The sequence below is a fragment of the Takifugu flavidus genome, chromosome 2 (genome assembly GCF_003711565.1).
Source record: "Takifugu flavidus isolate HTHZ2018 chromosome 2, ASM371156v2, whole genome shotgun sequence".
In the NCBI taxonomy this organism is placed as follows: domain Eukaryota; kingdom Metazoa; phylum Chordata; class Actinopteri; order Tetraodontiformes; family Tetraodontidae; genus Takifugu; species Takifugu flavidus.
The window spans coordinates 16,198,579-16,215,778 of NC_079521.1; the positions used below are offsets into that span (position 1 = coordinate 16,198,579).

Consider the following 17,200-nt stretch of genomic DNA (forward strand, 5'->3'; position numbering starts at 1 on the left):
AGTTCTTTAGCGTAGATAAGAAAACGTACTTTTTTTCACTATAGTCCTATTTTAAATCATTTTTCTGTTCATTTTCTCATTAGCAGCAGTTCCCATGCCTTCAAAGATCCAGTGTGCCAGATTTTTAATCGGCTGTTGTCAGAAATATCATGTTTGTGTTTTCTTAACCCAGAATTAAAGAACTCTGGTTCTTCTGTAAAAACATAAAAAGAATTAAGTGATGTATCACTGCTAGAAATATTGGGGAGGATGTGGAATGTGCTTCTGCATTCTGGAGCCCTCCTGGTGCCCTCAGGAGGTCCCTCTACCTGAAACTGACCACCTCTCATCATCACACAGACGATTTCAGCCACGTGGCCCAACATTCCGCCCAGGAGCCGCTTCGTTTCTCACGCTGCAGCGTGGTTCTGGTTAAACCCAGTCGTCTCTTATAGCGGCTGTGAACACGTTTGACCCGGAGGTCCGATTTTTCTGCTCTAGGAAGCCCTGGTTTCACTTCCATTATGATCTATCAATCTTGCCATAACTTCTGTCTCGACAGTGTTGAGGTGTTGATGAACTCTTCAGTGTAGTGAGCGGAGCGCTCGTGGTTCAGAGAAATTGCGTTGAGCTTTCGGCCAGATTGCTCCGTCTGATTGCTCTCTGTCAAATGTGACAAATGAATTTTCACACAAATGGCAGATGAGTGAATGCAACACACACACGCATGTACACACACTTACACTTTAATGATACGAAATGCTAATATTCATTCATACCATCAATGATACGTAACATCAGTCACTTTTCATGCCATCCCAGTTATCTCCAGGCTCAGAGGAAGATGACCACGAGGGCCCGGTGTGTGAGAAGCTTGGCCGCATTCAGTTCAGCGTCGGCTACAGTTTTCAGGATTCCACCCTCACTGTCAAAATCCTCAAGGGCCAGGACCTGCCCGCCAAGGACTTCTCCGGCACCTCTGATCCGTTTGTTAAGCTCTACCTGCTGCCAGACAAGAAGCACAAACTGGAGACCAAAGTCAAACGGAAGAATCTAAACCCGCACTGGAACGAGACCTTCCTCTTCGAAGGTGTGCAGGAGGAAGCCTTTCTGGTCCCTCAAGTGTCAGAACACACTTAGCTATTTCTTTTTCTGCATGTTTCTTCAGTGTGTTGTCTTTTTCAGGGTTCCCATACGAAAAGGTTGTCCAGAGGACCTTATACCTACAGGTCCTTGATTACGACCGGTTCAGCAGGAATGACCCCATAGGCGAGGTGTCCATCCCCCTCAACAAACTGGACCTGGCGAACATGCAGACATTCTGGAAGGAGCTGAAACCGTGCAGCGACGGCAGCGTGAGTAAGATGGTGGCAGCGGTGGGCGCACGAGGCTGGGACTCAACGCATGGCTGATCTTACGCACCTTTAACTGGTACCAAACTGTTGCTTCATGTATGATGGCTGATCCGTCATTGCGGCCTGGCCTGCATGGACACCATGTGATGCAATATGGCAGCAGCCATCTTCTGAAGAGAGAAGGATCAGAGGAGAGGAGAGAGTCAGTGGAAGATAGGAGATGGGACGGAATGTAATGGGTGATGTCATCCCTGGCTACCCAGATGCACCTGGGGGAGATGTGGCAGCGTGCTGGTGGGAGAAGAGATGGAGGGGGAATATGGAGAGGCTGACGGGTAGAGAGTGGGAGGACGGGCAACTGATGGAAGAAACCGAAATTCAAAGCTTGCAAAACATGGGAGGCCGAGGCAACACGGGGGGGTTTTCACGTTCACGCTGCTGTGTGTCGTTTCTATAGGGGAGTCGAGGGGATCTGCTGGTGTCTCTGTGCTACAACCCCACAGCCAACACCATCACTGTGAGCATCATCAAAGCCCGCAACCTTAAAGCCATGGACATTGGAGGCACTTCTGGTACGAAACGCCCCCTCATGTCTCGTCTCTGCCTCTTTTCACTTTTCATACGGGGACAAAGCAAAACAAACAAGTTCAACGTGTTCACAACTCAGAGCAAAAGGGCCTGGTGTCTATCGCGCCGCACAAGTAATATTTATGGCTGCGCTGATAATGATAAGGGGTGTTTTATAGAGCCTTTCTCTGCCCCTGCAGATCCCTACGTTAAAGTGTGGCTGATGCACAAGGACAAGCGCGTGGAAAAGAAGAAGACAGTGGTAATGAAGCGCTGCCTGAACCCTGTTTTCAACGAGTCCTTCCCCTTTGACGTGCCGGCCCACGTGCTGAGGGAGACCACCATAATTATCACTGTCATGGACAAGGACAAGCTCAGTCGCAATGATGTCATTGGCAAGGTATCTTCTTCTTCTTCTTCTTCTTTCTCGACTCTTGCTCGCTGCTTTCTTCTGCTGTTCAATCTGACCCCGTGACAGAGCGACCGCAGGCGATCACTGAGCCAGTCTCTACTGACCCCTGCTGGAACAGCCACCTGCAAAGACCCGAGAACCTGCGCCAATCGGCAACTTTTATTTATCATTAAAAAGGTAGTTCTGGAGTCACGAGTCGCACAGCAGCACGGCATGAAGGCAGGTGCGCTTGTGCTGATGCATGAGCACGTGAATCTCTGCGTATCGGTGTTAGACTGGATGAATCCGGTCACCCACAACAAGCGTATAGATGCATTACAGCTGATCGAATGAAACAATAATGGATCCTTTATGTTGAAAAACTGTTGCAAGAGGCTGCACATCTTTCTTCCTTTTCTGAAGGGGCGGTCTTTGAGCTGAGCCTGAGCAGCAGGTGTTACATCCTACAGCCATTTATATTATCTGCCCACACGCTGTACATCGGTTATAACAGGTTTCTTATTATAGCCCAGTCATAAATAACCCCAACAAGGTTGGACGACAAAGGAAACGGTATTTACTGTGATGCGCACACATCAGGGTTTCTGTCCAAGAGGAATTTGCCTTTTTCCAATTATTACTAAGCATTTAGGAAGGGAGGTCGCTTCCTCTCGTGGCCACATTTGTTAGAGAGGAGCTGGATCCCAGTTAGAGCGACAGCAACGCTGCTCTGACTGATTTCAACACCCCACTGAGTTCCTTTTTTAGGGGCTGAACGGTCTTTCTAAATACCATCAATCTCTCTGACGTCAGTTCTGTTACATGCGACTGTCTGTTTGTGGCAGATTTATCTTTCATGGAAGAGCGGCCCTGCAGAAGTGAAGCACTGGAAGGACATGATGGGTCACCCCCGCACGGCCGTCTCCCAGTGGCATTCCCTGAAGGCCTGAGGAAGACAGCGATCGCCCTGCCTCCAGCGTTGGTCAGCACCAGCTTCTCAGCGCCACCCCCACCTCCAGCGCATACCTACACACACCCGCCACCCCGAGTGCAGATATTGTGTGTCATCCCTTTGTTCTCAGGCCTCTTTGATATCCACTGGTCAGATTTTGATTCCCTCTAAATCTTTTGGTGTGGACTTATGAGAGGAAGGCTTTGATGTCCTTGCTCTCTTTCTCCATTTGACCCCCGTCCTTTCTTTTTTTTTTGTTCTTCTTTCCTCCACCATGTCAAACAGTCGCCACCCGAGTGCTACCTTTTGCCTCCTGCCAAAAAAATGGATCAGAAGGATTTTCCGGCCACTGTTCGGGGCGGCGGGAAGAGTTCAATCATGAATCAGATATGAGTGCGAACAGCGCCCGCCCGCCTACCCTTTTACTGCCACATCTGTCACTGTCACTATTCATCCCAACCTTGAGACAGTTGAGAATTTTTTTTAAAAAAAGGTCATCCAACACCGGTGAAGGGGGGAGCGTCGGTATTTCACATGAAATCTGGAATGGGACTCTCAACACGCTCTTGATCTTTGTCACTTTTCCCTGGTTCTTTTCTTCTGGCAGCCCAGTGACGGTTCTGGAAACCTTCGTTGTCTGTGTGTGCCGTGGGTGATGTGCTGTAAACCCAAATTAACTGCTGCTCTGAGAGGGGAAAAAAAGACATGAACATTAACACTTAACCAAGAGGGCAAGTGAAAAAAAAGGGATTTAAAAAAAAGTGCTGTTATTTTGTTAGAAAAGAAGCCCCACATGGACCGAAATTCAGAGCAAGGTCAATAGTGTTGTTGTTTATTTTTTAATTTGAAAAAGGATTTTAAAAAAACAAACAAAAAAACAGTCCGTTCTTTCAGACAGAAGACAAGGAAAATGCCAACTTCCATAGGATAATAATGGAAAGCTGTTTTAGTGACCACGTAAGAGGTGCTGGTTAAAATAAGGTGTCACTTGTGGGCATTTTGTGTGTGTGTGTGTGGGGGGGGGGTGACCTGATTAAAATGTAAAAAAAGAATATCTGCTACGGGGAGGTCACGGGTTAAAAGGTCAATTCACATAAATCAGAGGCACAACGTGTCCTTCTCACAGTGGGGTGATCCTCAAGCCCTTCAGAGCCCAGAGCCGAAAGGGAAAACCAAGAGCGCCGTCGGCGTCCGTCCCTCAACCATGAATCCCTGATCTGAAGCCGTCGGCCGGTTTTGATGCCGTCTCGGCCACATCTCAGAAAGGAAGAGGGCATTGAAAGCAAAGCGCCCCCTCCTTCCTGCCACCCGTCCAACTCTGTATTATTGGATCTGTGTGAATTGACAATTTATGAGCGCGGGCAGCGAGTGATTTAGCGTCATCATGCTAAGATAACCTGATCAATAAAACCCGCCTCATCCTTTTCGCGGCGACTCTCAGTTACATAAATCAGATTAAAGAGGGGAAGAGGATCGGGGGGGAGCTCTTTTTTCAGAGCGTGCAGCTTTACCAGATTCCAGTCAGTCTTCCAGTTTTTGTCTCGCTGCCTGCGCGTGACCTCCCCGGGCCCCCGCGGAAACGGCCTGTTCGGACGAAAACACACGAGAGCGTCCGTTGTTTAATATTCCAGTGTCTTCATGTGCGTGCACGGCGGGTGAGGCGGTTTTAAATCGTGTGTCCGTGTTTAAGATTTACATCCCCCACCCGTCCGGGCGTGTTTGAGTGTGTGTTCGTGTGCACGTGCGTGCCAGTTGAATACGGAGCGGCATTGTTTACTGTTTTTATCCCGTAGAAAACTGTACAGGAAACTGTTGTTTTTTTTAAGGCGTCGTCTCATCGAGGCCGCACCGGCTGCACCAAAACCTCTCTTCATTCCTGACAGCTGACCGACGCAGCTATCTTTGTCCTCGTTGTCCTACTGTATGTGGTCCAGGATGGGAAAAAAAAATAGAAATGTGTCACCATAACAACACAAGCCCCCCCCCCGCCGTCACGTGCACATGCTTCCCGGCTTTGCGCCCGCCGCTCCTTGCTCTTTAGCATATGTGCGCCCTTCCAAAGGGATGAGGGGGTGGGGGGTGTGAAGGTGGGAGAGTAGATAATCATCACCTCTTTGCATCATGGTTAGCAACATCTCAGGTCAGAGCAGACAGGGCATCCCAAAATAACCAGGCACGCGCTCCCCTTTGTGTTCCGATGGCACCTTGCGTTAAAACAAGGCACTACGCCGCGCGCGGCTAGCGAGGTATTACATTCCAACGGCTCCGTTAAGGTCAATGCAAGTCCAGCTATTGGTGTACCAACAATCAGGGCTCGATTTTTCTACTTTGAGTTGGAAGGACTGTCTGCTCTTCACCGGCCAAATGAACCAGACTGGTGGGTTTTACCAGGCAGCCTCACGTTTAGGGCATTTCCACGGGAGAGCTGCTTAACACGGGGAGGGCACCAGCGGACGTGTTATTTGTATATCGTAGATGTGATTGTGAAGTGTCCAGTGAGTGGAAAAGACAAACTGTATTTGCTGGGGTTGTTGACATGTGTGTCCTTGGTTTCACTCGACCCCATCAGTCTTTGTAGTCGCACATCAGTGGGGTTCAGAATCTCAGCCATTTATTTTTTTGGAAATCTGTACAGTGTACATAAATATACATGTGTATATAAAACAATCAACATTCCGGTATCGTTTTGAGTTGGGTTTTTTTGTTGTTTTGGGCTTTTTTTTTCTGTCCCAACAAGATCCGTACAAACGAGAGAGCTGTGTTGAAGTTTGTGTTGAAGTTTGAACAGGTTTTTTCAATGGATCATTGCAGAAACATTCCAAACCACTTAAAGAAAAGGTTATTGAAGCATCTATTTGGGTCTTTTTAGTTTTTTAATTGTAGCGGGGACATTGTTTGAATTGCTTAAGGGAATACATACCTAGATCCCCCCACACATGCTCATATTTCTATTTTTGCGGGGGCACGGTACATTCCCCTAAACTAACCTTAACCCTGATTACTAACCCCTCCAACACTAATCTAAACCAAATTCTAGCCTCAACCTTAAAACCACTTCTAAACTCTCATTCTGTTGAAGTTGTGGGCACCAGCCAAGATCTCCCACTCTGCTAGTAGAGTGTATTTTGGGAACATGTAGCAAATCCAAGGATTCACACACACAGACATGCACATCCTTGTACTTCTATCTTTGTGAAGACTTTCATAGACATAATACATTCCCCAACGCCGTGCCATGACCCTAACCATCCCAACCAACCCCCTAATCCTGACCCTGACCCCGACCCCGACCTCAGCCCAAATCTGTCTAACTTCACCCTTAAAATCATGTCTTAACCCTCAAGCAGTCCTTGGAGGTTGTGAGGACCAGCCAACAAGTCCTCAGTTTCCAAAAATAGCCTCACTTTGCTAGTAGAATGCAGATTTTGGTACTCAGTAGGTAGCAAGTACGAAAACACACACACACACACACACACACACACACACACACACACACTCTAAATTTCACTGCATCTTCAGCACAAGAGTCCCCTTCAGCAGCTCAAGTGAAACGCTCAGAGTTAACCCTGGCAGAGGTGATTTGGTGTTTCCCCCTTTGTACTCATAAAGGCTGGTGGAGGAGGAGGAACTGGAGGGAAGCGCGTTCGATTGAAATTCCAGGGGAGCTGAGAACGACGACGGGGCTGAGGATGAAACGGAGAGTTGTCACGACGCAGGAAGCCGCGGCGGAGGATGACAGGAGCGCAGGGCTGCGGAGAGGCTCAGTGGGTGTGCGTGGGCAACTGATGAACGCACTCTCCGAAACCAGACTGAGAGCAACGGAGATGTGCGACGCGCTACCCCCTCCAGGCACCTGCGCTCTACAGGTGGCACCATTTCTTCTCCACGGCAGGAAACCGTGACTCCCCAGAAGGTTTTTATTGTAATACATTATGCATTCGAGGACTCTAGAGCAGGATTAGCCTTTGTTCTGCTCTGAGATGCTGTGCCATCAATGCAAAATGCCCCTCTTGCAAATCACATTCCTTTATTTCACTGCTGGAACAGGTTGAGGTAATTTTAGGGATATTATAGGTTGGTGTTATAGCAGCGTAGAAGTCCGGCCCATTCCACAGGACACAGGAGAAATCTGAGGAAAAAAAAGGTTCTGTATCTGTATCAATTGTTCCTTCAATCACAACACTGGTTTCCTAGTGGAGACTCATTTCCACACATCTAGTGTGACACCTGTAGCATCGCCTATATACAGGCAGTAGTAATACAGGTTTACATAACATAGTACTTTATGATCCCCCCCCCCCCTTGTCTTTTATCCTTTGCTGTTCACATTTCAGTGTCCCTCCGGAACTTCAGCAGAATTTAATGGGCTCTTTCTTGGCCCATTATCAGCATTTCCTGAAAATTTCATTAAAATCCATTCACTGCTTTTTTTAGTTATTTTTACTCCCAAACTAGAAAGACGCCCTCAGAGAGCAAAGCTCATTTTCCCAATAGTTGGACTCACACTCTAAACAACCGTGCGTGCGCGTGCGTGTGCACCCTCACTCCCTTTAATGGAGGTTATTAAACCTAAAAACAAGCAACTCATTTCCTCACATACCTTGTGACACACCCATAGGATATATACAGGATGTAGAAATACAATGTTACATAATATGATCTTTGGAAGATCAAAGGCCAAAGTCCCCCTAGAATCCAGGACATCACAATAAATATCATCATCGGTTCCTTGGCCCATTATCGTTCCCTGAAAATGTCAATAAAATCCATTCAGAACATTTGGAGTTATTACGCTAACAAACAAAATTAAAAACGCCGGCCAACCCATAACCTCCTGGAGATAATTACAGTTAAGAAAACCAATTTAGGGTAAATGAATGCAAAAATTAATTACATGCCACAAAGACTGGTGAGCTTGAGGTCGAATGTTCTGGGTCGTCCTAAATCACCTCTGAATACCTCTGAATATAAATGATTCAGGGAAATCCAGGCTTGATTTCTGTACCTCTTCAATCGTTGCTAACAGTCTTATCGCAGCCTTACTGACCATTTTATCCTCCGAAGGGGAAAACTTCACACTTGATATTGTCTTTACATCATTCAACGATATAACCAACTTATTTTTGACCCTTTGAGATCGGACCTATGGACGTCTTTTGTCAGTTAAGCCCACAGCAGCTGCTCACAGTTCTGCATCACTCGTGCTAAACGCCACACATAACCAGCCAGGTTAATAGCTACTAGTTGATTGAGAACAAACTAGAGATTAATTCAGTTTTCTCGGCTCATTTAATTTTACATCATGAAGACCTTCTTTTCAGACATTAGATTGACGTTTGTTACATTTCAAGTGATAAAAAAAACAGACAATTTCTAATGTAAGTGGTGCAAATGTTGGTGTAGTCGCCTCAGAGCAAAGGTTCTGAGATCAATCCCAGTCTTTTCACGTAGAATCTAGAAGTTTTCTCCTTGCCGAAGCTTTTCTTTGGGCTGAGAACAAACTAGGTGCGAATGTGTCAGTGCACGTGTCCCGTGGCACAGTCTGGGGGCTGTATTCCCACCTCAGTGACAGCTGGGATCGACCCCAGTCGCCCCAGTGCCGTGATCAGGTAAGAAAGAAAAATCAGCCATCGACAGAAAAAGGTTGAATTTAGATTTTTACTGAGAACATGAATACACAAAATTCACTATAACCGCTTACACACGGTCCCAGAAATGTTGTTTTGCTGCCATCTGGTGTCCATATCTTAACACAGCAGGCAGCGCAACCTTCATTACATAATACAGTAAATATCACCGGTAGGGTCAATCATGGCCACCTCCTCCTTCACATGATATATACACAGCTTCTTAATAAAATGAAACAAATGCCATAAATAAAATGAACGTTTGTTTGAAAGAGACATTCAGCACCTGTAAATGCTCTTCCCCATTTGTCCTATTCTGTTCCTAAAGCTCAGGCTATTTTCAGGTGGTGTGTACAAGCATCTTATGAGTCTCAAGCCCAAGCTTCTCTCAAAATCTGCAAATTTATGACATTCATGTGAAAACTGGTCTAAATACAGTATTCGTACTCTCTGCAGTTTGGTGGTTTCCACAGCGACCAATCTAAAGCGAGTCTCTGAGGAGGTCGACGTAGCCTCACTGAATCTCCTTTTCCAGGTACTCCAAGCTGGGCGCGTCTAACCTCTGCTCTTGCTCACGATTCTTTGTGAACTCCTTCAGCATGTCCATGACTTCTCCTTGGTAAATGTCAGGTGTGGGCTGAGCCTCTGCAAACCCCAAAAAGCAACAGATTTATGTCTCTTCAGATCAGAACCTCAGAGTAAAACTGACTGGAAATTCAGTCTTAAAACTGGTAATTAATGCTCATTGGAGTTTTGTTTTATAAAATGCCGTTACCATTTAGGAAACCAGTTTTAGTTCAAAAGTTCATGTCGGTTTTTACGTTGAGTGGATGATGGAATAATATTAATGAATTGGTTATGGTTTGTTTTCTCTTTGACATCCAACGATGTTGAATCTTATTCTTTGTCAATATGCTGCCAAAGCTTATAAGTCTGTGTTTGTACATTTCTGGTGAATCGGATTGTTCAAGGCTTTTTGACGGAGTAATAAATATTCATATTGCAGTTTCCTGTATTGATTCCATTAACTTTATTTCTCTGATCAAGTATTCTGCTTCTTATTTTAGGACACAATTGAATAAACCACGTTCAATAGGGAATCCACTCCAATTCAACCAGTTCCTGGAGACAATGTAACCATCTCTGTTTTACAATGAGACAGTGAAGGTTTTCCTACCGTCTGCCAAAATAGATTTTAAGAGCAACGAAAAAGTTGATTTGATCACAAAGCTGGTATTTCATCATAAATGACTGCCAGTTAACAAAGAGCTTTTAAAAAATAAATAAATAAAAAAAAACAATTACATTTGCTCATTTCTAAATGTATTTCAGTCTCTTACTCTTCTACAATTATCTTGGGTAAAGACAGGACACATGAGAGCAGAAAACAGTCCATTTGTCTTACCAGTTGCCCAGTAGTAGATGTCCCAGTCATTGCTCGGTTCGTTAATCAGTCTGTCATACTGCTGCAGCTGCTTCTCACTCATCGTGTTCAGGTATCGCTTTGCAAAAAGGCTGCAGAGGAAAGAGAGTTCCAAGAGTTGTTGTTTCACAAGTTCAATTTTAACATCCCTGTCTCTGAATCATAACTGTCTGCACAAACACACACACACACACACACAAACCTGAGCAAAATGCAGTTCTCCAGCATGCCCCTCTTCCGGCTCTCATACAGCAGACGCCGCTTCTTGATCTCAACGGGCTCGCCGATCTTCTCCTCCCATGGTGGCAGAGGAATCTCAATCAGGTCTCCCTTCGTGTCCTCCGGTGAATCTCCTCGGTACCCACGGGCAGACACCATCCCGATGAGTGCTGGTCTCTGAGCTGTCCGACACATCCCTGACACCAGCTTACAAGAAAGCATTCATGTCAATAATTCAGCACATGAGGGGGGAAAACCCTGTTACAGCTGTAATGCTGCTCCTGCAGCTGAAGTCAGCCCACCAATACAAACCACCATGAAAGGATGGCCTAATAAATTTGCATTATACCGTAGGTCTGCATAAATGCAAATGTGATACAGTATACTCTCAGAAATCCTAAACCTTGGCCTACTTATAGTGAGCTTTGGAAAGCTGCAGTAAAGACCTGGAAGTAAAATACTGCTTGGATGAACAAATGGATTTGAAGGGCAGAAAGTTGAGATATTATCTGTGAAATGGCTCCAAATGGTAAAAGCCTTTTAAAACGAAACTTCAACCTAACATTTAACACTTTTTTTTAAAATCTCGTTTGCTTCATTTAAATTCAATATTGAGCAAAATGATATAACATTTCAAATATGTAAAGTTGACTTTGAAACGCTGTCCTCTAGCAGGACGGTCAGAAAAGCATTAATGGTAACAGTAACATTAATGGTAACATTAATAAACTGGCATGAATTCCTTCACAACATCCATACCACAGTAATACATCAAGAAATTACATTTCTATTGACTGTCATTGGACCATGGCATTGCATGGCAATCAAATAAAAACAAATAAATATATAAACAATCGTTACGTTCCAACTCACTCTCTTTACAGCAACAGAAGACAACATCTTTCAATCGTGAGACTTTGGGACGACTGAATTAATTCTCCGTCTGAATGTCAAACGCTAAGACTGAAGTTACAAAAGCAGATTTCATAACACGGAAGCATTAAGGAGTGAGAACCGGATGTGACATTATAACGCTATCGTAATTTTGTTGATCTATGACAAACGTCTGCCCTACGGTCGTCGTTGTGTTAATGGAGAAAATTAGTTGATTATTGTGCTTTTTAAAAAAAACAAAAATTACACAATCGGTTGAACGTGGCTCTTGTGGCAAACGTAAACGGTCGTGTGGCAGGAACCATTGTTGTCTCTTGTTGATAGCCCGGAAAAAACATCAGACGCACTCAAATGTAAATATATCGCCGTTGAGCTACATTAGCAATAGCCTAGGTGTACAGTTCACATTTATATATCCAGGGGTCTATGGCATGATGTACTGATGTGCTCATTAAAGTGTTGGCTTTCATTTACACATGTCGTATGTTCAGGTTTTTTTCCAATCGATTTTTCTAACGGTGCCTCATTTTCCAGTACCCGCTTAACAGTGGTTTGCGTTGGCTAACATTTACCATATAAACGAGACATTGTGGTATTCCGAAATCCAAAATATCCAAAAGTCAAGTTTTGAAATGCACAGACATTTTTCTTCTGTGCACAGTATTCTCAAAACACTTACAAATCTAAAGAACTGCTTTATTTTAGGCTCCGCGGTATGGCTGGTGCGGAGTTTGCACCTGGACCAAATCGCTCCAAGGTTTTGGACCTAGATGGTTACAGTGACTGCAATCGAAACGACCAAGTAAGTTTTTTTTTTTCATATTTCCGACCTGCATAAATGCATTGCTGCAATCATTACATCCAATGCGTGCATACAGGTGGAATCCTTCTCTAACATTATACCTGGTATCACAATAAAGCTTGAATTCACTAATCTATAAGCAACCATTTAACATTGTTCCAAACTATTACACAGAATTGTTTTTGTGGCTGAGTTCGATTTAATTGAGACACAACAGAAATGCCATACTTCAACTAAAATGGACCACTACAGACCTGCTGAAGTATACCGAGGGGGGGGGGGGGGGGGGGTTCTTTTGCCAACATCTGTTGCTCATACTTTTAAAATACTGAGACTAGTAAGCCACAGTATATCAAATCAAATTAACTCAATCTTTATTTATATAGTGTCTGCTAGAATCGAAATTGCTTGCTTTACAGAATCCCAGGGCCTGACCCCCAACAAGCAACAGTAGTAGGGAAAAACTCCCCTTTATCAGGAAGAAACCTTGAGCAGGACCAGGCTCATGTAGGGGGACCCTCCTGCTGATGGCCGGCTGGGTAGAGAGAGAGAGGAGGAGGAGGAGAGGTAGAGGAGAGACTAGGCAGAGATCATAGAAATACATTAATTATAACAAACTGCTGGTGTAAGAGTTGAGTGGGTCAGCAGTGTCGGAGGTCAGTAGGTCAGCATACAGCTATGAAGGAGGAGAGGAAGTCATAACCCAACGGGGTGACAGAGGCCTGTCAGGTGATCATGTTTCTGGACCCTGGCAGCCTCGGCCTATAGCAGCATAACTAAGATGTGACCTAATAATTAGACGACCCTCTAAATATGATGACCATGTTGGATTACATCTGTCTCACACAGGATTTGGATAGAATTGCTGAAGCAGATGAACTTTTTGATGCTGTCCTGACTGGGTCAGTTGATCAGGAGAAGAATGTTGCCAAGAAAATGGCCGCTGCTAAGGACCCATCAAATAAAGACAAACCCAAACCAGCAACTGTGAAAATCCAAATGGGAGGAACTGCAAAAAGGAAACTGTCTCTTTACATTGGAAATTTTCCTTGGGTATGTTTCATTACTCAATCCCACTTTTCAAGTTTTCAAGTTTATATATTTTTTCCGTCTCTGAAAATCTGCCCTAGTGGACCTCTGATTCAGACCTTGTGTGCCTGGCTCAAAGGCTGGGAGTGAAGGATGTTACAGACATTAAATTTGCTGAGAACAGAGTAAACGGCCAGTCCAGGGGGTGAGTGCCTTCTGAGTTAGTGTGTGTTTTTAAGTGTCATGAGTAATGATTGTTTTTACTTTCCCCTGTAATACAGTTTTGCGGAAATGTCGGTAACCTCAGAAGAGTCTCTAAAGATATTGTTGGAAAAAGTACCTGACTGTATCCTCCATGGGGAAACCATAGACTGCCGCTTTGCCACGCTTCAGAACCTCTCCATATTTGAAGAGAAAGCAAGTCAACGTAAGGACAACAGAGTTTTAGGAAAGTAAGATTTAATGCACTTTACATTGCCTTACATCTTGGATCTCCACCTTTCCTCAGGTGTACCCCTTCGTCTTCATTCCAAGGATTCTGCTAACTCAGAAACACCAGAAACGTTTCCTCCAATGTCTCATGAGCAGTTTCCTCCCCCGTTGCCTCCCCATCTTCCTCCTCATGCAAACGTTTTCCCCAGCATTTTCCTTGGCCAGCCGCCTCCTTTTTACCCAGGTGTACCACCAAACATCCCTCCGCCCTTGCTGCCCCCACATTTCCCTCCTCCTCAACTCCATGCTCTCAGCCATCCTCCTTCCAGTGTGCATACAAACCCAGCGATGTTTCCCCCAGGAGGAGGTGGGCAGAGCAGCATATCTTACAGCCAGCAAAGGTAACAACATTTTATTGTTATCAGCAGGTATCTCTGGAGATCTTAAACAACACATAGTTAAGATAGCAATGTTTAACAACTGCAAGCATCCTGTGAAAGGAGTCTTTGTCCTTTTCAGGCAAAACCATTGTATTAATGATGCAGATTTTGAGGAGCTGATGAACAGAAACAGAGCTGTTACCAGCACTGCCATCACCAAGGCTGTGTCTTCAGCAACAGCAGGTGTGTGCAACCGGTTCCTATCGTAATGTAAAAAAGTGAGGACAGTTATTTCATGTGACGGACAGCTGTTAGCTAAAATCAGAATGGAATGACCTGATAGGTTCATGGAGTAAATAACATCTCTGGGAACACAGGCTGATGACTTTTAAAGCTGTGTAGATAATTCTCCTTTGATGGCCTTTTTACTGTATTTAGATTTTTGTGAATGCTTGAAATGTAAAACTTTGTTTTCAAACTGCAACCAGAAGATGCTGGCTTCACAATATAATAACCTTTTTTACGCAGGAGAGTTTCAGATTGCCACAGAAACGTTACTGACTGCTATTGCCATCATTAAGCAGTCCAGAGTGTATGAAGATGAATGCTGCCAAGCCCTGGTCACCTCTCTGAAAGACTGCCTTGCCTCTATCCAGGGAACCTACTGTGACAGGCATGTCCACAAAATATTACCTATTCTAATAAAATAACTGCAGCTTAGGGTGGGAGTAGCATTAGCTACACCGGCTTGTTCTCTGTCGGTTATCAAACTGAATCCATTCCCAGCAGGAGCAGCCGGCGGTCGAGGTACGAAGAAAGGAGTCAGGACAGAGGCCGTGACAGAGAGCCGGAACGAGACCGGCATCGGGACAGAGAGGATCCTTATGGTTGGGAAAGTGCAGGAACGTCCCGAAGACACAGAGAACGCTCCTGGAGTGGAGACAGGGACAGGATATGGTCAAGGTCCCGGGAGGCGGAGCGGCACAGAGACCGACACCGCTGACTTGGCAAGTGTTTCCCTCCAGGTGCTGCTTTGTGATTCATTATCAGACATGTTTACACTTTTACAGTTTCCACAATACACGAATGTATTAAATCACATTCCTATTGTATAATTAAGTTATTGAACATATTTACACGTTAGCAGTTAACACTTAACCATTTTTCATGTTTAGATTAAATTAGCCTGCGTTTAAGTTGGGTTTTTATAGGACTTTGGACAATTTGTGTGCCAGTGTTCCTTTTTGATTTAAACAAATATGCTTTTCTTCCCAGATTGGAGTTCTTCAATTGAGATCCAGGCTGAAGGAGGACAAAACTCTGGAGCGCCGTAAATTGAGACAGGATGTGTCTCTAAAATTTATTAAGTGTACTTTTTTTTCTTTTAGTCACCTGTTTATAATTCTACTTGTACAAGAAAAGTTGTAGATTTGTGTCTGGAACACAAGATTCCATTGTTTTGCATGTGAAATCTCTGAAATAAGAATATAACTTAGTGTGATAATCACCTTTTTGTATTAAATCTACAAAATAAAAATGTCTGAAAATATGAATGTGTTTTTTTTTTAATCTAATGAACAGAAATTTAATATTGCAGAGCATTGAAAACTGCATTTATCCTAATGTGTGGCCTCTTCTATAAGATTTGACTTGTCCGTGAAGGAAATATGCCTTTAAAAGAATTGTTGAGTCAGCCTCAGATATAAAACATGCTGATAAAACTATTACCAGATCCTCGGGATTCTGTACCAACAGGCTGTAAATTCAGATTAGATTTTTAAGAATGAATTCAGTAAATTCTTTTTATTTCACAGCAGTGACAGCAATAGCAATTCCAATAATTGGTCTTAAAATGTTCTAATTTTAAGGACTTATTTTACTTCCTAAGTGCACCACTAATGAAGAAACCCCTTTTATCCAACAAGTCCAATACCAGGAAGTCACAATGTAAAGAAACTGTTTTCATTCTGCACCTGCCAACAATGCTATCCTCATAAAAATAAAAGTTTGAAAGGTCTTCACAGATGAGTATGATGGGATTTTAATCTGTCCATGATGCAATTCTTTGCGGGAGCCATCCTCATTTCTCCAGTGGTGCGTAATTCAGCAGTTTTTCAATAAGATCCACATGAGAGAGCAGCATCCTCCTGCAACAGTACCGCTTCAGGCCTAAGGCATCCAGGGCATCACTTCAGAGGAAAAAAAGATAATATTAGTCCTAATCCATAGCACAGAGATTAGTGGCATTCTAAATTCAGGATCAAAGGGAAATGCCTATTATTATTATAAGAACATTGCATTGACCACTTTAGCCTCTGGGTGAGGAAAGGGTGACCCAGTACATCATGTGTGATGACGGATAAGGGCTTAATGTTGCATCTCACCCTTCGGTGTACTCTGCTTGCAGCAGACCGAGGTATGCCTCCCATTTGTTACCCACGATTTTGCCACAGGTGAAGCACCGGATGGGGATGATCATTGTCAGTAATCTAGGAAGAAGCACGAAACACCAGGACAACAAAGAAACGAGAATGTCATTCGACTATTCCAGGGAATAAGAAAATGAAAGGAATACAAACACTAATATCGTTTCGGTGTAGCTTCACTGCAAGAACTAAATGGCTCGCTAAAGCTAGCCGTTAGCAACGTGGTTGTACCACAAACTTAAAAGGCGTTTCTGTCTTAAAGGTTTACTATAGTATCTGAGTCTCTGAGTATTAATTAATAAAAGCCGAAAAACCTATTCAAATTTACTTACTTATCGTCACTTGACCAGTATTTTAGATTTAAAAACCCCTCGTGAAATTGCGTTTCCCTCACTCCTCTCTCTCTACGCCACAACAGCCTGACTTCCGGTAAAGGGACATTCAAAATAAAAGCCTTTTTTAAAAGAACTTTTTTTAACGTAGTTTGTAAGATGAAATCCTCTTTTTTTAATGCCCCCCCCCCCCCCCCCAAAAAAAAAAAAACAAACAAACAAAAAAACAGCAATTAATACCACTTATTTAGAATAAAATAATTAAAAAAAACTAAATTACTCAACATGGTGAAATATTTAAAAAGAAATAACACATTCAAGTACATAAAGTATTGTATACACGAAAATTCAAATTGTGTTGTTTCATAAAGCTCGATTTGGCATCCAATACA

General features: G+C 43.8%; 4 protein-coding genes across 8 annotated transcripts in view; 2 read left to right on the top strand and 2 right to left on the bottom strand.

Annotated features, from left to right (window-relative positions):
• syt7b (synaptotagmin VIIb) overlaps positions 1-5,920 on the top strand; it is a 59,000-nt gene extending 53,080 nt beyond the window's left edge. For all 3 annotated transcript variants that reach the window (XM_057024882.1, XM_057024880.1, XM_057024885.1), the window contains 5 exons: positions 802-1,069; positions 1,165-1,334; positions 1,792-1,906; positions 2,102-2,301; positions 3,138-5,920. In XM_057024882.1, the coding sequence (XP_056880862.1) occupies positions 802-1,069; positions 1,165-1,334; positions 1,792-1,906; positions 2,102-2,301; positions 3,138-3,242 (858 nt within the window). In that variant the 3' untranslated portion in view covers positions 3,243-5,920. The remainder of the gene's footprint in view (positions 1-801; positions 1,070-1,164; positions 1,335-1,791; positions 1,907-2,101; positions 2,302-3,137) is intronic.
• Positions 5,921-8,888: 2,968 nt separating this feature from the next.
• sdhaf2 (succinate dehydrogenase complex assembly factor 2) lies at positions 8,889-11,544 on the bottom strand. Its single transcript, XM_057025059.1, has 4 exons — positions 11,387-11,544; positions 10,497-10,720; positions 10,277-10,386; positions 8,889-9,516 (listed from the first exon to the last, which is right to left on the bottom strand). Exons 1-4 carry the CDS (start codon positions 11,411-11,413, stop codon positions 9,386-9,388), a joined length of 492 nt encoding a protein of 163 aa, XP_056881039.1. The 5' UTR covers positions 11,414-11,544; the 3' UTR covers positions 8,889-9,385.
• On the top strand, positions 11,518-15,603 carry LOC130521445 (cleavage and polyadenylation specificity factor subunit 7-like). Of its 3 annotated transcripts, none has more exons than XM_057025020.1 (10): positions 11,518-11,760; positions 12,113-12,209; positions 13,059-13,262; positions 13,340-13,443; positions 13,520-13,665; positions 13,747-14,071; positions 14,190-14,293; positions 14,579-14,723; positions 14,837-15,057; positions 15,326-15,603. In XM_057025020.1, coding segments are annotated over exons 1-9 (1,344 nt in total). In that variant the 5' UTR covers positions 11,518-11,758; the 3' UTR covers positions 15,054-15,057; positions 15,326-15,603. The 3 variants fall into 3 exon arrangements, with proteins under 3 accessions (XP_056881000.1, XP_056881001.1, XP_056881002.1); XM_057025021.1 differs by having other exon boundaries at positions 11,560-11,760; positions 14,840-15,057; XM_057025022.1 differs by lacking the exon at positions 11,518-11,760 and having other exon boundaries at positions 11,767-12,209.
• A 235-nt stretch (positions 15,604-15,838) lies between these two features.
• polr2l (RNA polymerase II, I and III subunit L) lies at positions 15,839-16,922 on the bottom strand. The gene is made up of 3 exons (XM_057025062.1): positions 16,809-16,922; positions 16,435-16,539; positions 15,839-16,239 (listed from the first exon to the last, which is right to left on the bottom strand). The coding sequence occupies exons 2-3, from the start codon at positions 16,527-16,529 to the stop codon at positions 16,131-16,133; spliced, it is 204 nt and encodes a 67-aa protein (XP_056881042.1). The 5' UTR covers positions 16,530-16,539; positions 16,809-16,922; the 3' UTR covers positions 15,839-16,130.
• Between the last annotated feature and the right edge of the window lie 278 nt (positions 16,923-17,200).

What these genes read in the sequence shown, in the direction of transcription:
- sdhaf2 (XM_057025059.1), bottom strand. Translation starts at nt 11,413, where the DNA reads ATGTTGTCTTCTGTTGCTGTAAAGAGA. An exon ending in CTTCTGTTGCTGTAAAGAGA is followed by an intron (nt 10,721 to 11,386) that starts GTGAGTTGGAAC and finishes CTTTCTTGTAAG; the next exon opens with CTGGTGTCAGGGATGTGTCG. An exon ending in CATCTACTACTGGGCAACTG is followed by an intron (nt 9,517 to 10,276) that starts GTAAGACAAATG and finishes TGGGGTTTGCAG; the next exon opens with AGGCTCAGCCCACACCTGAC.
- LOC130521445 (XM_057025020.1), top strand. An exon ending in TGTGTCTTCAGCAACAGCAG is followed by an intron (nt 14,294 to 14,578) that starts GTGTGTGCAACC and finishes TTTTTTACGCAG; the next exon opens with GAGAGTTTCAGATTGCCACA. An exon ending in CAGGGAACCTACTGTGACAG is followed by an intron (nt 14,724 to 14,836) that starts GCATGTCCACAA and finishes ATCCATTCCCAG; the next exon opens with CAGGAGCAGCCGGCGGTCGA.
- polr2l (XM_057025062.1), bottom strand. Translation starts at nt 16,529, where the DNA reads ATGATCATCCCCATCCGGTGCTTCACCTGTGGCAAAATCGTGGGTAAC. An exon ending in CAAGCAGAGTACACCGAAGG is followed by an intron (nt 16,240 to 16,434) that starts GTGAGATGCAAC and finishes TTTCCTCTGAAG; the next exon opens with TGATGCCCTGGATGCCTTAG.